This window comes from Podarcis tiliguerta, assembly GCF_965153285.1.
Source record: "Podarcis tiliguerta genome assembly, chromosome: 14".
Classification (NCBI taxonomy): Eukaryota; Metazoa; Chordata; class Lepidosauria; order Squamata; family Lacertidae; genus Podarcis; species Podarcis tiliguerta.
In genome coordinates, this window is record NC_139547.1 from 25,250,005 (window position 1) to 25,270,309 (window position 20,305).

The 20,305-nt window shown below is 45.2% G+C and overlaps 2 protein-coding genes across 2 annotated transcripts; one reads left to right on the forward strand and one right to left on the reverse strand.

The window, feature by feature from the left end:
- Positions 1-116: 116 nt before the first annotated feature.
- SLC51B (SLC51 subunit beta) lies at positions 117-10,971 on the reverse strand. The gene is made up of 6 exons (XM_083412349.1): positions 9,824-10,971; positions 7,839-8,041; positions 5,491-5,581; positions 2,593-2,742; positions 1,402-1,492; positions 117-665 (listed from the first exon to the last, which is right to left on the reverse strand). The coding sequence occupies exons 3-6, from the start codon at positions 5,528-5,530 to the stop codon at positions 443-445; spliced, it is 504 nt and encodes a 167-aa protein (XP_083268475.1). The 5' UTR covers positions 5,531-5,581; positions 7,839-8,041; positions 9,824-10,971; the 3' UTR covers positions 117-442.
- Positions 10,972-11,239: 268 nt separating this feature from the next.
- Positions 11,240-19,739, forward strand: MTFMT (mitochondrial methionyl-tRNA formyltransferase). The gene is made up of 9 exons (XM_083412197.1): positions 11,240-11,517; positions 12,827-13,039; positions 14,580-14,702; positions 15,532-15,634; positions 16,109-16,184; positions 16,937-17,028; positions 17,670-17,751; positions 18,300-18,382; positions 19,109-19,739. The coding sequence occupies exons 1-9, from the start codon at positions 11,255-11,257 to the stop codon at positions 19,301-19,303; spliced, it is 1,230 nt and encodes a 409-aa protein (XP_083268323.1). The 5' UTR covers positions 11,240-11,254; the 3' UTR covers positions 19,304-19,739.
- Positions 19,740-20,305: the final 566 nt, after the last annotated feature.

Consider the following 20,305-nt stretch of genomic DNA (forward strand, 5'->3'; position numbering starts at 1 on the left):
CAGAACTGGAAGACCCTTTGGAATGTAAACAATATTGACCTGTGGTACCAAAAAGTTTGGCAATGTGCCTTTTTAGAGAAATGAACACACACAAAATGTAACAAGGGGACAAATGGTAAATTAAGAAAATATGGAAAGCATTTATTGATCATACAGATGTACAGAATAATACCTGCCCTCCACTCCTTGATGTACAGCAGACCATGGAACTTTTGAGTTACTTTCTCTTTTCATCTCAAACCCCTTGTAAAGAAAATCTGAAGGAGCACTTTTAAATTATAATTACACCCACTGCATGAATAGAAATGGTCAATTTGGTACCTTGCACCACATGTAACATTAATACCCCCCCCCCCTTTGCAGCTACTTTGGGTCCAGTTGATGAATTTCGCTTTGCTTAGAAACCCAATTTCCAAAAAACTAATGGCAATCTTGTGTAACCCTATGCATCCTCTTCAGGCGCATCTGCAAACATGGTTGTAACGTTCCCATCCTTCCAATGGATTGTCACCTGCCCTGCATTTTCTACTTTTGGAAGGAAGTTCTCTGGGGGGGAACCAGAGTTGTTATCTTCCTTCAAAGGCACAAAAGCTTGCTTCATTTCCGACTCATCAGGCTGGCCAGCTACATACCCTTCTTGGTGCATGAGGGCATTCTTCTGGGCTCTAGCAGGATGGGAGGAGAAGAAATAAATAAAATAAATTCATCAGGCTCAGATTAATTTTGAGGCAGGAAGAGAATGAAAACTATATTTCTCAAGGTTTCCTGGGGATAGAAAATGGCTCAAACCCATTTAAGTCTGTAGCAGAGACACATCCACAGTATTCAGGCTACATGGCTGGTGCTTCTGCACAGCTCCAACTTGCAGCCCCTCTGCACTATCACAGCACCTTGAAAAGTTATGGCTTCTCCCAAAGAATCCTGAGAAACATATGAAAAAGTTCAGAAGCATGCCAATTTTGAAGGCTAGCTGCGTTTCCTTTCAAGTATTGTTTTCAGGAAGTGTAAATGAGGTAAGTTTGTATTGAAAGGTACCGTATTTTTTGCTCTATAAGAATCACTTTTTCCCTCCTAAAAAGTAAGGGGAAATATGTGTGCGTCTTATGGAGCGAATGCAGGCTGCGCAGCTATCCCAGAAGCCAGAACAGCAAGAGGGATCGCTGCTTTTGCTGTGCAGTGATCCCTCTTGTTGTTCTGGCTTCTGAGATTCAGAATATTTTTTTTCTTGTTTTCCTCCTCCAAAAACTAGGTGCGTCTTATGGTCTGGTGCATCTTATAGAGCGAAAAATACGGTAAGCTGAACCAAATTTCTTCCTCATCTCCAGCTCCAACTCTGCAAGCCGACGTGCCCAGCTGAGGAGAGAATTACATAAGAACCCTCCATTCTGGCATTATCCTTACCTGTTTGCTGCAATATTTTTCCACAAGAGGACTATGCCTACAAGCAGAACCAGCACTGAAAGGCCGAGAATGCAGTAATTCCATGTCGTTGCTGCAAGAGAAAACAGGGAGCTATGATAATATGGGTCAATAACTCCTGGGAGTTGCTGTCCGGCTGTCTCTCTCACAGCCTGTCCCCCCCCCCCTCTGCCTTTCCAACATGGGCTCCATCTGCATTATACATTTAAACCACCTTTGTACCACTTTAAACAGTCACGGCTTCCACCAAGGAATTCTGGGAACTGTGTTTTCTTAAGGGTGTTGAGAGTTGCTAGGAGCACCTGTTCCCCTCAAGAGTTACCATTCCCAGAGTTCCCTGGGAAGAGAGATTGACTGTTAATTCACTCTCTAAGCTTCACCCTGGGCTCTCAGTCTCCACACTCTGAGTCTTAGAAAGACTCTCCACACATTGCATTGAAAACAGGTACATGCTCTCTCTTACACATCGACGAGTGCATGTGTGGAGGAGCGTACATTTGGTAACATGTACAGTTCAACTGTTGCATGCACAGGCTGTGCACTCGTTGAAGGTTATGTGTGAAAAGCTCTGTAAGTGTACAGCTCAGCTATTACACAGAATGTGTGATGTGGGAACTGCCCTAGGGCCTGCAACACTCATCAGTGACAATTCTGCAACAAGCCTATTGTGGCGATCACACAGGGTCCCAGGACGTTTGACAGTCTATTGATCCCTGTGCCACCACTGTGATTGCTTCCCCGCTGTCACCAACCCATTTCTCTTGGGTACACACGGAGTCCAGACAGTTGTTAACATTAAACCAAATAAACAAGTTTATTTTATAAGCATTAACAAGTTTATGGTTTCAGATAATTTTTCTTGTCAGTTTCTTAATCTTAGTTTCTTTACTGGCCTATGCCTTCCTAATAACTTCTGACTGATTATCCCAACTGTCTATCTGACTCCTCTTAACAGATTCTCTCACTCTCTCACATCAAACCATCCCAACCCACAGGACTTATCCTCCCTCTCTCTTCTCTAACACCCACTGACTCCTTAACAACACTAACTCTAACTCCTCCCCTTGGGTTCCCACTTGCCAATCACTTGACACTCATTTAACCCCTTCCTTATGACCCAGCATGATGTCACCTAGGAGGGCAAACGCCACAGCTATCTTTGTGAGAACTCACATTCTTCTCTCCGAAAAAACCACAGCAGCTCCTGCAGCATCGCTGAAGGCATCTCTTCTGTTTCAGTCTTACCGCTGATCTCTGGGGGATCTTGAGCGTGTGGGCTAGACATGGCCAGGGCAGAGTGTCCACTCAGGTCTGTGTTCACTGCTGGATGAGAGAACAGCACAAAATGAGTTTCCAGTCATAGCTTTAACCCTGGGCTGTAATGACTATCAAACACTGTCCCTTGGTTCTGTATTTAACCTTTATAGCAACAATGTAACTCAGCCACCTCCCAACCCAGTGTCCTCCACATTATTTGGACTGCAACTCCTGTTACCTCTGACCATTGGCCCTGCTGGCTGGGGCTGATGGGAGCTGGAATCCAAAGCCTCTGGAAGGCACCAGGTTATGGGAATGTAACCAGAACCAGCCCATCATGACATGGAGTTGTGCCCAACATTCTCTGTCCGCTAGCACCAGGGCTTTCGTGCTGGTGGACAGATGAGTTTTAATGTCACACAGCAGAGGAAGCCAACACAGCAGCTGTGCTAATGGAAACTTGCTGCACAACAAATTGTGTGTTCTACTGTGCAACAAGGTGACCAGCAATCAGCTGGTGCAACATCTTGTGCAACAGTGTTCCACTAATGCAAAACAGTACAGTGATACCTCGGGTTAAGTACTTAATTTGTTCCGGAGGTCCGTTCTTAACCTGACACTCTTCTTAACCTGAGACACCACTTTACCTAATGGGGCCTCCCTCTGCTGCTGTGCCACCACCGCACGATTTCTGTTCTCATCCTGAAGCAAAGTTCTTAACCCGAGGTAATGTTTCTGGGTTAGCGGAGTCTGTAACCTGAAGCGTATGTAACTTGAGGTACCACTGTACATCAATGGAGCAACTATAGTAAGCCCAGAACCTACGCAAATTTAACTTGTGCTCATTCAGCTTTACATGTGTGGCACAAAATTTAAAAAACAGAAAGGGAGCCGAGTTCCGGGGGGAAAAATGAATTGGACAATCCCACCTGCCACTGAACCAGATGTGTTTTGACTCTACACAATTTTAGCTTCAGGCACAATCTCTGGAACCTAATCCCTGTGTAAATTGCGGGTTTACTGTATACCACTAAGTGACATAAATTTGGTGCTACATTGGACACACAACCCATGACTGGGTTTTAAATCTGGTTAATGCATTGGACAGTTCATAATTTCCCAGGTTGTGAGTGCCTGCGCGTCTATGGAGCTCTCTGACAATTGTTTCATTCACTGGCCTGGACTGTTCGTTTCAGGTTGGGAGAGGCTCTTCAGATCCTGAAATGGAAGTGTCTTTCCCAGCTGTCTCACTTGACATTCTTTAATCCCAGTACAAGATATTGGGCCAGGCTGAGATGCGACAGAGACAGATCATGCTAGTACTGTATTTGTACTCTATTGCATTGTACACATATAATGAATGGTGTTAAAGACAGGAGGAGGCAGTTGGCAGTTGGCAGTTGGTTGATTACGGTATTCCGTTAGTTGATTTTTTGACTGAGAATGTTGAGTGGGGTGACTTCAAGCAGACACCTTCTGGAGGAGTTTCTGAGAACAGGCAAGGTTTGGATTAATAACTTATGCACTGCTGTGGAGGAGTTTTGAAAGCAAAATGACTAAACCCTCTCTTGGACTCAAGGGAGAAAAACATTGCATACACACACACACACACAAATATGAGTAAAGATTTACCTTCGAGTGCTGTGTAAGGCATCTATTTTATCACAAACAGATAACAGATCATTTGCTGTAAGACCAGTGCCAGATTTACGTATAAGCTAAACAAGCTATAGCTTAGGTCCCCACTCTCTTGACTCCCCCCCCCAAAAAAATCACTATTAATATACTTCTTCTTAATTGTATTTCAGTTCAACAATTACTTTGATAAAATACATACTTTGTTATGTGCAAATGGCTTTAGATACCGTATTTTTCACCCTATAGGACGCACTTTTTCCCCTGAAGGGGAAATGTGTGTGCGTCCTATGGGGCGAATGCAGGCTTTCGCTGAAGCCTGGAGAGTGAGAGGGGTCGGTGCGCACTGACCCCTCTCACTCTCCAGGCTTCAGGAAGCTCTGCGCAACCCTTGGGAGACCGGCTCTGTTATGTACTGAAGTTCTCACCCTGGGCCAGCAGGGGGATACTGTAGATAGTTTTCACTCAGGTCCACATCAGTTATTTTAGGCAGGAAACTCTGGGTTGTTGTTGCTACAATGTTGACAGCTGACTGCCTATAAAAGCAGGCAGGCTGAGCTGTTTGCAGTTCAGTTCTGTTCCAGCTTACAAAATAAAGAGCTGCTTTGGAGAAATTGCTGTGTCGTCTGCCATGTCTACCCACTATTCAACAGGCTCGACTTTGCGCCGGGCTCCCAAGGGTTGAGCAGAGCTGCCTGCACTCCCGGGCTTCGCGCAACTCTGCGCGACCCTAGGGAGCCCAGCACGAAGCCGCGCCGGGCTCCCAAAGGTTGCGCAGAGCTGCCTGCATTCCGAAGCCTGGGGCGCGCTGAAGAGCGCGCCCGGGCTTCGCGCAGGTCTCCGCAAGCCTGGGGAGACCGGCGCGGCTCCCTAGGCTTGCGGATAGCAGGCTGTTCTGGGGGCTGGGGTCGGGGGAAGTTTGGGCTTCCCCCGCGCCAGCCCCATGCCTGGGGGGGAAATTATTATTTTTTCTTTATTCCCCCCCCCAAAAAAAAACCTAGGTGCGTCCTATGGGGCGAAAAATACGGTACTTAAATAAAAAAGCGAAAGCTAGCTTATCAACAGCTTATTTTTGCTGGCAAAGGGGTGTACTCTGCTGAACTCACAAACGTGAGTAAGGAAGGATGATACCTAAGAAATATATCCTCTCCTAGTTTCTATACACACCCCTATACTTACCATACACCACAAAACAGAGGATTGCCCAGAAAGTATTCATGATGGCGCAGGAACTCTTCCAGTCTTCTTTCAAAGGATCTTCAAATAGAACCTAGATGGGGGAGGGGAACCAAGATGCTTATATGCGTCCAGATTATTGATATTCTGAAAATGGACAGCATCACAAGAGACAGGGTCCAACTGCAGCAAAGCCCATGAGATTTGAAGAGGAAAACATGTTTCCATTCCATTCCACTACACCCAGGTACACACAGTAGCCGGGGGGAGGGGGCAGTCCACACTGGGGGGCCATAGGGCACCATGGGGGTCTTTTGGGTGGCATGGAGGTTTGTAGTGTTCAACAACTTGGGTCTACCCTAGGAACTGGCGGAGGCTGCTACACTAAGGTTACCAGATGTCCCCGTTTCCCAGGGACAGTCCCCAGATTTACAGATCAGTCCCCTGACAAAATCCATCTACAGTCATACGTCATGTTATGTCCGCTTCATGTTATGTTCTTTGAGGTTACGTCCTGTGGCAACCCGGAAATACCGAAAAGGGTTACTTCTGGGTTTCACCGCTCACGCATGCGCAGAAGCACAAAATGACGTCACACGCATTCTCAGAAGCGGTGATTCGCAACCCACGCGTGCGCAGACGCATCACTGCAGGTTGCACACTTTTCATGTTGTGAACGGGCCTCCGGAACGGATCCCGTTTGCAACCAGAGGTACCACTGTATTTAGTAGGAAGTTGACAAGTGTCCCCGGATTCATTGAAAAAAATCTGGTAACCTTATGCTACACCTCTGGGTACACAATCAAATTTTCACAAAACACTCCAGCCACTAAGTTTTAAAATCTGCATTCCTCCCATCCACAGCAACATTTCTGACACAGGTTCATTTTAAAGATGTTTAGTATAAGACTAGCCTGCTGGATCAGGCCAATGGCCCATTCAGTTCAGCATCTTGTTCTCACAGTGGCCACCCAGATGCCTGTGAGAAACCAGCAAGCAGGACCTGAGCAGGAGAGCCCTCTCCCATTCTGTGGTTTCCAGCAACTGGTATTCAGAAGCATCACTGCCTCTCAAGCTGAGCCACAAGCATAGAAAGCCTCAATTGGCTGCTGCTAATCCACTAGCTCTGAGTCATAACTATCAAAGAGTTTCTACCCAGGGCAAAGAACACACATCCTTGCGGTTAGTGACCTCCTTTATCACTTTCCCTCTTGAACATTCCCCTGGATTTAATCTCATAGCAGGTCAAAGTTCACATTTCATGGCCAAAAGAGGCTATTGCAGTTATAGAGACAGAAAAGAGTGTTATAAGCTGCGCATGGCTCTGTATGTCTGTGTAGTGACAACCACAGCATACATACCACTTTAACAGTCAGGGCTTAGCCCGCCCCCCACAAGAATCCTGGGAACTGTAGATTACTCCTCACAGAGCCACTGTTCTCAGCACCCTTAAGGAACTGCAGCTACCAGTCCCAGGATTCATAGGGGGAAACAATATACTTAAAATATATGGTGTGGGTTTTCAGAATGCCTTTCTCAATCAGGGAGACTTAAGTGCAAAAGAAGAGGAGCACACCAAAAAGTTAGATCAGGAAAGGGAGCTGTCCTCAGCCTGAGGCCACATTCCCTTCTGGCCAGTCTTTTGGGGTCCACATGCCTATGGTGGGTGGGGCAACAAATGTAAATTTTACATTTTAGGGGGCTAGTTTTTACATTCACTCACCACACCCCTCTCTGTCCTCCATTCAGGCAAGCAAGAGGGATTCTCCAGTACAAAGACACAGCCCAATTGGGCAAAGACACTCAAGGAGGATGCAAAGCTGGACCAAAGAGGGATGTGCCCTCCAGATGTTGCTGGACTACAACTCCCATCAACCCCAGCCAGCACAACCAGTGGTCAGGGATGATGGGAGTTGGAGTCCACCAACATCTGGAGGGCACTACCTTGCCCCCCACCCCCATCCCCGTTATAAAGCTTAAGAACATTTCAAGGAACTCTGGACAGAAACATCTCTAAGCTTTGGCAAAATGTGTTACCTTCCCACTGAGGAGTCAGAGTGATCTCTTTGACATCTGGGAATTGGGGGCCCAAACTGCAAATCTGAGCTCTAGTTGTCATCATCACCATCTGTTCATTTGTATGCCACTTTCCCAGAAAATTATTCCCCTAGGTGGCTCAGAACATATCAAATGAATAACAATTCAAAAGTATATTAAGCAATTAGAAATAACCATAACATACAGAAATAATAGTGTTCTCCTCTTAGAAACCAACTACCTTCTTCCTCTCCCTAACACACCTTCTTGGTTTCATCCCATTCCCCTTTGCAAACATTTAAGAATGATCTTACCAGAAAGTATGCCCTTTGTGCTCAGGAATCAATGGGAAGATAGTGTTGTGTTGAATCAGCTTTCTGAAGATGCTGCCCCTCTAGGCTGTTCAGTGTCTGGGGTCTGTTGTGAGAATCTCAGCAATGACTCTTTGGTTGCAAAGGCTGCTGTTACTCACACACACTCATTCATTCTCCTGTGCTATAGCCAAGGACCGCTGGAGCTAAGCACAGAAGAGAGGAATTTGTAAAGTCCCTGAGCTGTCCACACCCACAGCTCCAAACCAAAGGTGAATAAACTCATCCCCAAGCCAAAAGCTGGGGCTTCATCATTTATTGACTTGTTACCCTGCTCACTTAAGAGAGTCCACGGTGGTGTTTTTTTTCCTCTGGGAAAAAGAAATTACTTTTCTGCCATCGTGAAATGAAACCATGGCACAAATTTGGAGGGAAGCAGACTGGTGCATTATCTTTCTCTCACTGTGGATAATAGTGGCACTTATCTATACAGCACAAAGTCCTTCAGCTAGCGGTAATGAACAATGCATACCTTTTAGTCAATGGACTAAATCAGGGGTCAGCAAACTTTTTCAGCAGGGGGCCGGTCCACTGTCCCTCAGACCTTGTGGGGGGCTGGACTATATTTTGGAAAAAATAATGAATGAATTCCTATGCCCCACAAATAACCCAGAGATGCGTTTTAAATAAAAGGGCACATTCTACTCATGTAAAAACACACTGATTCCTGGACTGTCCACGGGCCAGATTTAGAAGGCGATTGGGCCGGATCCGGCCCCCAGGCCTTAGTTTGCCTACCCATGGACTAAATGGATACTGGCACCAATGGACACTGGCCTGGCCAGGACAGCTTTCCTTTTGTATATTTTGGGCTTGATGAGGCATGTGACCCTCACCTATCCTGAGCCTATTCCAGCTGAGGAATCACACACCTCCTTCCTGAGCTAGTGAGCCCCACCTGGGCTGTGGGTCCTTGCCTGCCTTCCCTTAGAACTGACAACTGTAAGTTCTGGAATCCTGAGGTGGTAAGTCCCATTTTGCCACCTGAGGCAAAACAGGAAATGCTACCTTGCTCTGCCGCACCACCACCAGTGAGATACTCACCACCACGGCACCACCTGTCGGTGGCACTGCAGCTGTACCACCAAGCTGTGCCACCTCTGCCACTTGTGGAGAAGCGGTGCTGGCATTGGCCCCAATTCCCTGAAGGAGCTTGCAAGATCTCACCCAAATCTCATAAGATCCTTTGCTCTCCTTTTGCTCCTGCAAGACTTTGATGAGATCTTGCAAGATCTTGCAAGAAATCAGTAGGAAATCAGCACCTATACTGGGACTGCTTCTCTAGCAGAGGTGTGGGCATGGCAGGAGGCACCCATGAGGCAGGTATTTCATGCCACTTCGTAGGTGGGCTGGCTTTGCACACGGGTTATCTGTTTACCTGTAAGCACATACCTTTACTTTTTTTTTTAATACAACTTTTACAATCTACCAGATTTGCACAAAACAGCAGCCGTTTGTGTGTGTGTGTGTGTGTGTTGCTCCAAGCCAGGAAAGCTGAGATACTTGGGTATTTGTTTGCATGTGCACATACACCTTTTGTGATCTACCATGAGTGCACAAAAGAGCAGTCCCAAAATAAAAATAAGCGATCCCTCACTCCAAACTAGGTAAGGATTTGGAGTTGTTCACATGAAAGGCTGCTTATTGCTTCATTTCTTCCCCCTTTCCTCCCCATCCTCTGTACCCATGGACGTACCCAGGGGGGGGCAGGGGGGCAACTTTGATTTCCTAAAGATAGCTCCTTTTGCCCCCTAACAAAAATCCTGGTTACACCCATGGCTTGGACATTGAGCTTTTAAGCACAGCGAAAGGTAAACCCTTCACTGGCCTTGCTTGGCACACTCCCTAGTGCCTTTTCTAAATACCAGCCTAGGCAAAGTTTACTGCAAGCAAAGGCCTGCCGTATTCTTGCCTGAAAGATTACTCACCAGGAACATAGTTGCAAAGGTGAGTTTCGCCCTTGATATATCTAGGAAGAAACTGCAATCTGGGATGTGGTATATTTCAGGTTGTTTATGAGTTCTTGCAGATATTACCTTGTGTCTTCAGTGTCTTTGACCTCAGATCCCTGCCTGGTTAGAGAATAACTAGTGCTGCCTGCATGCCAAAATGGATGGCCAGCCCAACCATTAAGACAGGATATGTGTGTAGCCAGAATTTAGGGGGGGGGCACAATTGGTTAGTTAGTTAAGTATTTTATTTATTTATTTATTAAGTATTTTATTTATTTACACCCATGCAGGGTGAGGCCTTAGATGACAGAAGCCCCTGAAGTGGGACCCCTGCAGTTGCCCCACTTGCCCTGCAGCCTCTGACAGTGGCGGTGAAGTCCCTAAAGATGGATTTCCTTAATCTTTTTTTGTTAAGATTGGCAAAACCCCCCAAAAAACCCCCAAACCCCTTTTGAACACTTCAGTGTAAAACAAAAGCATTCTCTCAGAAACAATTCTTTAAAACTATAGGTTTGAACTGACAATGTTATATAGCAACATGTTATAATTGTGGCTGCTGTGTTTATTTATTTATTTTTGAAGCATTTTATTTATTTTGTTTTCAAAAGTTTACATAACCATCAACAATATGTTTAATTAATCCGTTGACTTCCCATCCCTCCCTCCATGATGTTCTATGTTTATCCTTTAATGCTGCGTATTTTAACTTATTAACACTCCTAAATCGTTAGCTTGAATGTCTTTCTGACATTAGAAAGATATGTATTAAATTTGCATACCACCCTTCATCCGAGGATGACTAAGCGGTTCACGTTGTAAAAGCATAAAAATACGTAACAAACAAAAGAATAACACCCACAAAGAGAGAGAGTTTAAATGGCCATAGACACTTATTCCGCAAACTGCTTTTGAGCACAATGGTGTTGGTGGGAAAATGTGGTATTCCTATTCCTATTTCAATAGCAAGGGAAGGCAGAGATGCAGCAGGTGACACCTGCCTACCACCAATGACATCTCCACGCTGCGGGGGAGGGGGGCACACCTGTTCCCGCTGGTTTTTTTTAAAATATTTTTTTTATTTGCTTTTCTATTTCTCCAAGAACACACATTTTGTTACAGCCATGAGAGAGAGACATTGCACACTTTTGTAAATCAACAAAATCTTTAATAAGAAAGCAAGCAAGCAAGCAAGCACAGGGGAGAACAAGACAACCCTCCTCCTCCTCCTCCTGCGAGTAGCAGGGACTGTGGCAACAAGTGGACGGGCTCGAGGTAGGCCCCGAACAGTTGCCATGGATACGGCTTGCTCCTGGTTGCTGCGGTTACTGGATTAACACCGCCCAGCAATCCCACAAGCCCACGCGGCGAGCCAAACTTAGACTCGAGCAGTTGTTGCCCCGCCCACAGATGCGCAAGTGGAGTGTCGCGCGGGGCTATACGTCATTCGCGCCGCGACGCTGGAGCGCGCAGGCGGGGTGGGCGGCGGCGGCCTGTGGAGGGGCCATGAGGGGCCGGATTTTGCGGGCCTGGCGGGGCCGGTGGAGCCTGGGGCGGGGCTACGCTTCGGGAGCCGCGGAGGTTCCGAGGCGGGAAAAGCCGCCCTGGCGGGTCCTGTTTTTTGGGACTGACGGCTTCGCGGCGGAGACTCTCCTAGCGCTCCAGGCTGCCCGGTGGGTCCCTAGAGCGGAGGAGGGAAGGGGGAAAAGGCCTTCGGGAGCCGGGTCAAAGTTTATGGTTTGGGACAGGGAGAGGGTGAAAGGGCATCGAGTGAAAGGGAGAAGAGAAGCCCATTTCCAGCTCACTATGGCTATTTATTTATTTATTTATCTATCTATCTAACCCAGTAGTGGCTGCTCTGGCTGACAGTAGCAGCAGCAGCTGCATTTTGAGAATGGTATTCCTCATCAACTAGCCACCTCGCTGTTATTACCGGTATCATTATGTTTATTTTTCGTTTCTTAACTGCCCTTCAGCACAGTGTCCTAGCATGGGTACATTTTAAAGGTACATACATTATTAAGTCCAATTTAAAACGGATGCAGTCAAAAGAATAGGAAGGGTCTATATAGGCCTTCCAAGCATTCCATCCTCAAAGATCCCAAAGTGCCACCTTGGAAACAGCACCATTTCATTTTTATCAAAGCAAGCTAATGAAGGCAAGAGACAAAATGTTTTGCAACATAAATTATAAAATACTGTTCTGTTGGTTAAGCACAGTACTGTGTGGGTATGTATATAAAAGGTAAAGGGGACCCCTGACCATTGGGTCCAGTCGTGGCCGACTCTGGGGTCGCAGCGCTCATCTCGCTTTATTGGCCAAGGGAGCCGGCGTACAGCTTCTGGGTTACCTGGCGAACCAGAGCAGCACACAGAAACGCCGTTTACCTTCCCACCGGAGCGGTACCTATTTATCTACTTGCACTTTGACGTGCTTTCGAACTGCTAGGTTGGCAGGAGCAGGGACCGAGCAACAGGAGCTCACCCTGTCGTGGGGATTCGAACCGCCAACCTGATCAGCAAGTCCTAGGCTCTGTGGTATAACCCACTGCGCCACCCGCATATATCAGGTGTCAAAAAGCCAGTGTAAAGAGGAGTGACTTGAGGATGGAGATGGAGGGGGGTTCCCTCACTGCCCCAAGGTGTTTGTATTGTGCAGAAGGCATTGGAGAGATAAGAATGATAGAGAGCACATGTGGAAAAAGAGGGACTAGCTCAATTGGCAGAGTGAATGCTTTGTATGGAGAAGGGCCAAGGTTCAGTTGTTGGCAATTCCTGTTAAGTAGATTTGGCAGATGGTGATGAGAAAGACCATAGACCTTGGAGAGCTGCAGTCAAAGGAGACAATACCAGGCTAGATAGACAAAGCACCTGACCTGATATAAAGGAGCTTCTTGTGGGAGGGCATTTACTGGGGTGGTAGCAGCTTGGCACTGTTCTCAAACATTGTCCTCCATGATTCTCTTTTATGTCCTGTGGCAGAGAGGCCAAGTCAGGTCGTCTTGTGGACCGTCTGGAGGTGGTAACGCTTCATTCCCAGCTGCCCAAGGGTCTCCCTGTCAAGAGCTGTGCAGAGCAACTTAAGCTCCCCATCCACCTCTGGCCAGATGTAGGTCTGTGTGACCACTTTGATGTCGGTGTGGTGGCATCATTTGGGCGCCTGCTCAGTGAGGACCTCATCCTGAAGTTTCCATAGTAAGGCTGTGAACACAAAATGTGTTGAGTAGTTTGTTTGTATTGCAATCTGGGATGTGTGTTAAAGGAAAGTGGTTGGAGCAGGATAATATGGGATAGGCTGTAATTCTTAATCAGACTAGTATTTTCATCTAGCTATGCAGGATTTTAGTGCCTGAAGACATTACAGTGGTACCCCGCAAGACGAATGCCTCGCAAGACGGAAAACCCGCTAGACGAAAGGGTTTTCCGTTTTTCGATGCGCTTCGCAGGACCAATTTCCCTATGGGCTTGCTTCGCAAGACGAAAATGTCTTGCGAGTCTTGAGGTTTTTTTCCGCTCCCCACCCCCTTTTTCTAAGCCGCTAAACCGCTAATAGCCTTTTAGCAGCTAATCCGCTAATCCCTTAAGCCTTTAATAGCCACTAAACCGCTAATAGCGCTAATCCGCTAATAGGGTTGCTTCGCAAACGAAGAAACCGCTAGACGAAGAGACTTGCGGAACGAATTAATTTTGTCTTGCGAGGCACCACTGTAATAACAAATTCCCTCTCAAATGCATTATTGTCTAAGGGGGTACAATAAGGGTTGCTTTACATGCACTGTCAGTATAAAATTAAATTGATTTAGTACTCTAACTTCCAATGCAAAATATGTAGGGCTTTCACCATAAATTGATGCAGAGTGTACAATTCTTTGTACATGCAATGGGGAACCTATTGGAATGACTGTGTTAATTTCCTATTGAAACCCTTTACGGTGCTGTGTCAGCAGCATTTGGCTAGTGAATCTTGGTTAGAGAGTAGACTTTTACCTGTTGCAAGCACACAGGTATGCTTGTATGTAAGAAAATAATAAAGTTGTTTATTGTAGGAAATGCATAACTTGGATAGAAAAGGTTTATCATTCTAGTCCGACTAACTAGTCTAAAGAAGAAAAAGGTAGCCATGCTTACGCCTTTGTTCTCTCAGAGGCTAGTTAAAGATAACCTCTCATCTTCAGGATAAATTTGTAAATAGAATACAATCTAAGTTGTATCAGTCTGTTAATAATAATAATATTAACTAGATTTATATATCACCCGTCATCAAAAGATCTCAGGGCAGTTCACAAGACAAGTTCTAAACAACAAGGAGAGAGAGAGAAGTAAGCTGATAGGTCGTGAGTGTGTGGATGTTCTTTACTCTGTCAGTCTATCAAAAGTGTTTACATCTCAACTTGCTAATTCCAATTAGCCAGTTTTGATGTTACTTAAAGGCATGTTGTCATGTGCTCCCTCATTTTCTTTTCCATACCCTTAACTTTTCTTGATTATGTTTTCCACTGTTTATCAGTGGGACAGTTTACTGGTTATAGCAAAATACAAAAATGGGAGAATACCTTTTTTACTGTGTGCATAGTTGTGTGATACTAAGTTTTCACATTATATTTTCATATCTTTGGGCAGTTACAATGAATGCTAAGTTGCATTTTTTAAAGTGAGTTCTCAAAATGGTTACTATTCGCTTATATATGTTACAGAATTACTGGTCCTATTCTAACTTCCAAATGTTCTGATTCAGTGGTGTGCTGAATGTCCATCCCAGCTGTCTTCCAAGGTGGCGAGGCCCAGCACCAATAATCCACACAGTGCTCCATGGAGATTCAGTTACTGGGGTGACAATTATGCAGATCAGGCCTAAGAGGTACAATAGCTATTTAATTCAACAGAACGTTGGTGCAAACATGTCCTTTTTAGGAACTCATAATTTCATGGGTGCCAAATAGAGATAGGGGAAGAATCTGGTCAGCATCTCTAAACAGGCTGACGTGATCAAGTGCTCCCAGCTTTGCTTGTGGACCCAAACACAGTTCCCAGTCACTTCTCCAGATTTTGCAATGCATTTTCAGTGCACTAAAAATGCACCCAAGAATGTATTTTCTATGCAAAAGATGTGTACACAATGTGCAGTTAACTGGTAAATTAATTTTGTGTAAGAAGTGTGTAGAAAATGCATAAAATGGGATAGAATTAGTTGTTCAGTCCATCCTTAGTGCTGGGTAATCTTCTCAGTGTCTTAAATTCCTTTGTGTTACTATTAAGGCAGTGGTTCCCAAATCTTCATCCCCCACAGATCACTTGAAAATTGCTAAGGGTGTTGGCAAAACACTTAAATGGGGAAGCTTAGAGGGAAGGACTTTAGTTCAGTGGTAGAGCATCTGCTTTGCATGCAGAAGGTCCCAGGTTTGAGCTCTGACCTCCTCAGGTTTGGTTAAGAGAGACTCCTGCCTGAAATCCTGGAGAGCCTCTGATGATCAGTGCAGACTAGTGTTTCTCAAACTTGGGTCTCCAGCTGGTGTTGGACTACAACTCCCATAATCCCATAATCACTGGTCCTGTTAGCTATGAGCAGGAGTTGTAGTCCAACAATAGATGGAGGCTCAAGTTTGAGAAACACTGCTATAGACAGCATTCAGCTAGGTGGACCAGTGACAGCTTCCTGTGTTCCTTAAAGTTGTGTGTTGTGTTCCTAGGTTTGATGTAGGTCCAATTATCAAGCAGGAAACATTCACAGTGCCACCCTGTTGTTCAGCAAAAGAGTTGGAATCCATGTTATCCAAACTTGGGGCAAGTATGGTAAGTTAACACTGCTCCCCCCGCCCCAAGTTGCATCTCTAAAACAGTTGAAAACTTACGAGATGCTTAGAAATTCCAAGTTATGGGAACCAGGTCAGTTGAAGCATCCAGTTTCTAAGAGACAACAAGTTGAACATTGAGAAACTCACTTTCCTAAGTTCAGAATATAAATATAGTGGTACCTCGGGTTAAATACTTAATTCGTTCCGGAGGTCCGTTCGTAACCTGAAACTGTTCTTAACCTGAAGCACCACTTTAGCTAATGGGGCCTCCTGCTGCCGCTGCGCCGCCGGAGCCCAATTTCTGTTCTCATCCTGAAGCAAAGTTCTTAACCTGAAGCACTATTTCTGGGTTAGCGGAGTGTGTAATCTGAAGCGTATGTAACCCGAGGTAGCACTGTAACACTATTATTGTAGTCAAAACATTGTTTTCATGCTGTGTGATGTATGTTTCGGGTTTTTTTCTTCCTTTCAGCTCATTTCTGTTCTGAAAAACCTACCTGAAAGTTTAAGGAACAAGACAGAGCAACCAAAGGAAGGAGCAACTTTTGGTATGTACCCGATGTTTCATGTTTGTTCTTGTGAGCACATTGCAATCAAGCCTACAGTTTCTCACAGTTCAGGAATGGCAGCTGGTCTTTCTGATAGCCCAGAAAAAATGAATCATGACCTCCCCCGCAGGCCACTTTGACATCAGTTCAGAACCTTAAAGAGGCACACAGTCAGTGCTGATCAGCTGACTGGCACTGACAACACACCTTCAAAGGGGGCAGCTGTCAGCAAGAGCAATTTGGTGTGCAGCTGCATTTTTACCTGCCACACATGTCAGATGTGGGGCAAGTGAGCATGGTGTAGGTAAAATGGCCTGGCCACAGTAGGATCCCTGCCAGGTCTCATTAGACCCACAGGCCAGAATTTTTCCCATTGCCATTCCACCTTGGCACAACAGCATTGAGAGAGGGAGGGTGCTGAGAGACCAGTCTGTGGTAAAAGCCCCTCAGTTTGCAAGGAAAGAAGCAGGGGGAACCACAATGCATTGCAGTGAAAGAATACTGGTGGTGCAATCATTTGAACTGTAGGGCTAAGAATGTAAGACAAGCCAGTTGGATCAGGCCACTGTTCTCTCTTGAGCACAAGAGCCTTCTCCCCTTTTGCAGTTTCCAGCAACTGGCATTCAGAAGCTTCCTGCCTCCAACTGTGGAGGGAGAGCATAGCCATCACAGCTAGAAGCTGTTGGTAGCCTTTTAGCTCTATGAACTTGACTCAGAGTTCACTCATTAACTTTCGTTTTGTTATCTTCAAGCTCCTAAAGCCAGCATTGCAATGAGCTGCATCCAGTGGGAAGAACAAACTCCTGAGCAGATAATGAGGATGCATCGTGCCTTGGGAGCAATGGTAATGCAGTGTTGCAAAGAAGTTCACTAAAATCCTAGGCTACAAAAGCATTTCAATAGCCTATCAATTATATATAATTAAATGCTGATTTGGGAGAGAATTTCTCCCACCCTTTATTATTCAGCTTTGGAGGAAATGGGTTAACCCCACCACTTACCAGCTGTTCTGGGATTGCAAAATTAAAATTTAAAAAAGCCGGAGGGGGGGAATGCTAGTCGATTTTTTACTTTTTACGTCGCTGTAGCTTCAAATGAGCAACTCGTTCACCCACAGTTACATATTAGCTTTTTGTTGCTCAGATTCCTTTGAAGTCCTGCTTACCGTAGATTTAAACTGCATGCCTTATTTCCAACAAAGCTACAGGGCTGGCAGGTGAAGGCTGACCTTGATTTTTAAAAGTTGTTTTAAATCTAAAATGCACTCAAATTTCATACACCTTAGGGAAACTAGTTTGCATCTGACCTAGTCTTCTTGTATTTGAAATGCTTCTGCTAATACACATCAGAAAAAAGCGGAAACTAGCCCTAAATTTGTGTTTGTATTGCTGACTGAACATGAAAACAGTTTGACAACTCTGGATTCATTTAGCTGAAATGAGTGTGAACATCTGTGGCTAAGATACCTTACTGTACCTTTTTCAGATGCCTCTGCAAACACTCTGGATGGGTACTACTGTAAAACTCTTGGATTTTGTGGAAGTGGAGGCATTACATGACCACAATGGTATGTACATACATCTCAGCAATTTTGGTTGTTAGCTATGGCGCAAAAAGTAGTTAAACATAACACTGGAGGCACCTGTGAAACTGAAGTTATATATCATTCCTTGCCTTTGCTGTGAGTGTTTCAAATTGCTGTGTGGCCTTTTAGCTTGGTGTCATCTTACCTTCTGGCCATAAATGAAGACCCTGCCTTTGATCTCTTAAAACCTTTTATAACCAACAGAAACTAACCTGCAGGGGCAGGGTTCAGCAGAGGCAGTGATTTCTTACCGTGACAACTATGATCAGCCAAGAGAACCCTGTTTGGGTTGGCCTCCATAACAAATATGGATGACCTGGGGAGTGTAAATCCTTTTGAGTGGCTTCCTGCAAGTTATGCAACCTTCCCTTGGATGTTTACTAAAACCTGAGCTTAAGCAACACTTGGAAGCTTTGCAAGATATTTTCATTTGAGCTGGTTGTATGTGGCTGATGATACATCGGGCATGCACAACTCCACAACAGCCTGCTGTGGGAAAACTAAGTCTAGAACATGTGTTTTGTGTTCAGATAGGTTAGCAGCTGAAAACGGAACCGTCCCAGGATCAGTGTTCTATCATAAGCAGTTGCAGACACTGGTGATCCGTTGCAAGGTATGTTTGTATGTACAGTGGTACCTCGGGTTAAGTACTTGATTCGTTCCGGAGGTCCGTTCTTAACCTGAAACTGTTCTTAACCTGAAGCACCACTTTAGCTAATGGGGCCTCCTGCTGCCACCGTGCTGCCGCTGCACGATTTCTGTTCTCATCCTGAAGCAGAGTTCTTAACCCAAGGTACTGTTTCTGGGTTAGCAGAGTCTGTAACCTGAAGTGTATGTAACCTGAAGCGTATGTAACCTGAAGCGTATGTAACCCGAGGTACCACTGTATGTGGTGTTTCACTTTTCTTTCCTCAGATTGCTATAACTAGACTGTTCACAGGCAGCTGCAGTAAGGGGAACAGCTTGTAAATTTATGTTGAAGTTGCTTGCTTTTACCACTCAATGGCTTGGAGAATCAAACTATGCAGAGTTCACAAGCATTTCCTAAATCCATCCCTCCTTCCCATTGCATTACAGTAAATTGGGTTTTTAAACATGATTGAGAACTGACAGGATACTGAATTTCATGGATTGTATCCAGTGTTTGTCCTTCTCAGAGTAAACATCTTGTAATTAATGGGCATAACTTTACTTAGTTCCACTGATTTCAATGTGTCTATTCTTGAGTGTGTAAGTCAGTTGGATACAACCCCATGTTTTTGCTGTGTGACTTCAGGACTTGTGGGATGTGCTGAGACCTCTCCAAGACTCAGCTTCACCTTGTTCTTTTCCCCTCCAGGAAGGCTGGGTTGGAGTTAAAGCTGTGGTGCTTAAGAAGAAGCTGACAGCTGCTGACTTCTACAATGGCTACTTACATCCTTGGTTCCAGCAGAATTCCAAAATGACTCCTGGGACGTGCAGGTTCCAAACACTCAAGCTAGCCCCAGCGAAAAGGAGTCGGCAAGGAACACTGTTGCATGTTCGCAACACATAGCAATGAAGGCCTGGTACGCTGTCTGAATCAACCAGGTGTTTGTTTATGCTGGCAGGGTGGGAGACATCTCCGCGCCATATCATCTCTGCATCAGAAATTGAGTCTTGGTGTCTCCCTGTGTAGCCATCAATTGAAACAGGGATGGAAGGAACAGGAAGATGTCAAGAGGCGGTGGAGTTTGACTGTTGCTCCTCTATGGGTCTCCCAAACGGTTTTCATTCTGGCTACCCTGAACAGTGTGTTCATCCACAGTATCTGTAGCCTTGAAATAATCTTTTCAGCTCTGCGAGAGAGATTTATATGGGCATCCTTTCTCTGGCTTTCTAGGTTAACAGTACATTAATCCTTGTACTCAAAAGTGCAGGTTTGTAAAGTTACCTTAGATAACAATGGTACACTTACTGCAATATTGAATGATAAATTATTTTTTACATAAGTTTATCTGAATGATGTGGTCTTCTGTGACTCTTACAGTGTCTGTGGCCTACACTCTGATTAGCATAAGGATGTCTGTAAAAACAAGTCCCCTGCATTTTTCACATGCTAGGATAATCAAGAAGAAACAAGTCAGCTTTGTGTTTTGTTTTGTTTTTCTTCAAACACTGGCTTCCTCACCAATAGCAGGGAACAAGCTTTGTGTTGACAAGGGTGGTATTTGAGAGTATATCCATTTACTTTTCCCTGTAAGAGTGAGGAGTAAAGTGTTGTTTTGGGGACAGTAGCTCCTCAGGGTCTTGGGCTAAGATAAATCTTTCTCTTACCTGCAACCCTCAAAACCTGTTGCAAAGGGCGGGGGACTGTTGGCAGCACATGTGGGGGCATCTTGAAGGGGTGGGGAGATGCAGAGCCAGAGGGAGTCCAATTGCATGAGTGGAAGTTGACTCATAGCATTGGACACAACTCAATGTGCCTGCATTCTATGCACTGTGCAGCGCTGTAACACCTTGCAGTACATAAGTGCTCTCTCCACACACAGTCCACTTGTCATGATGGTGGGTTTTT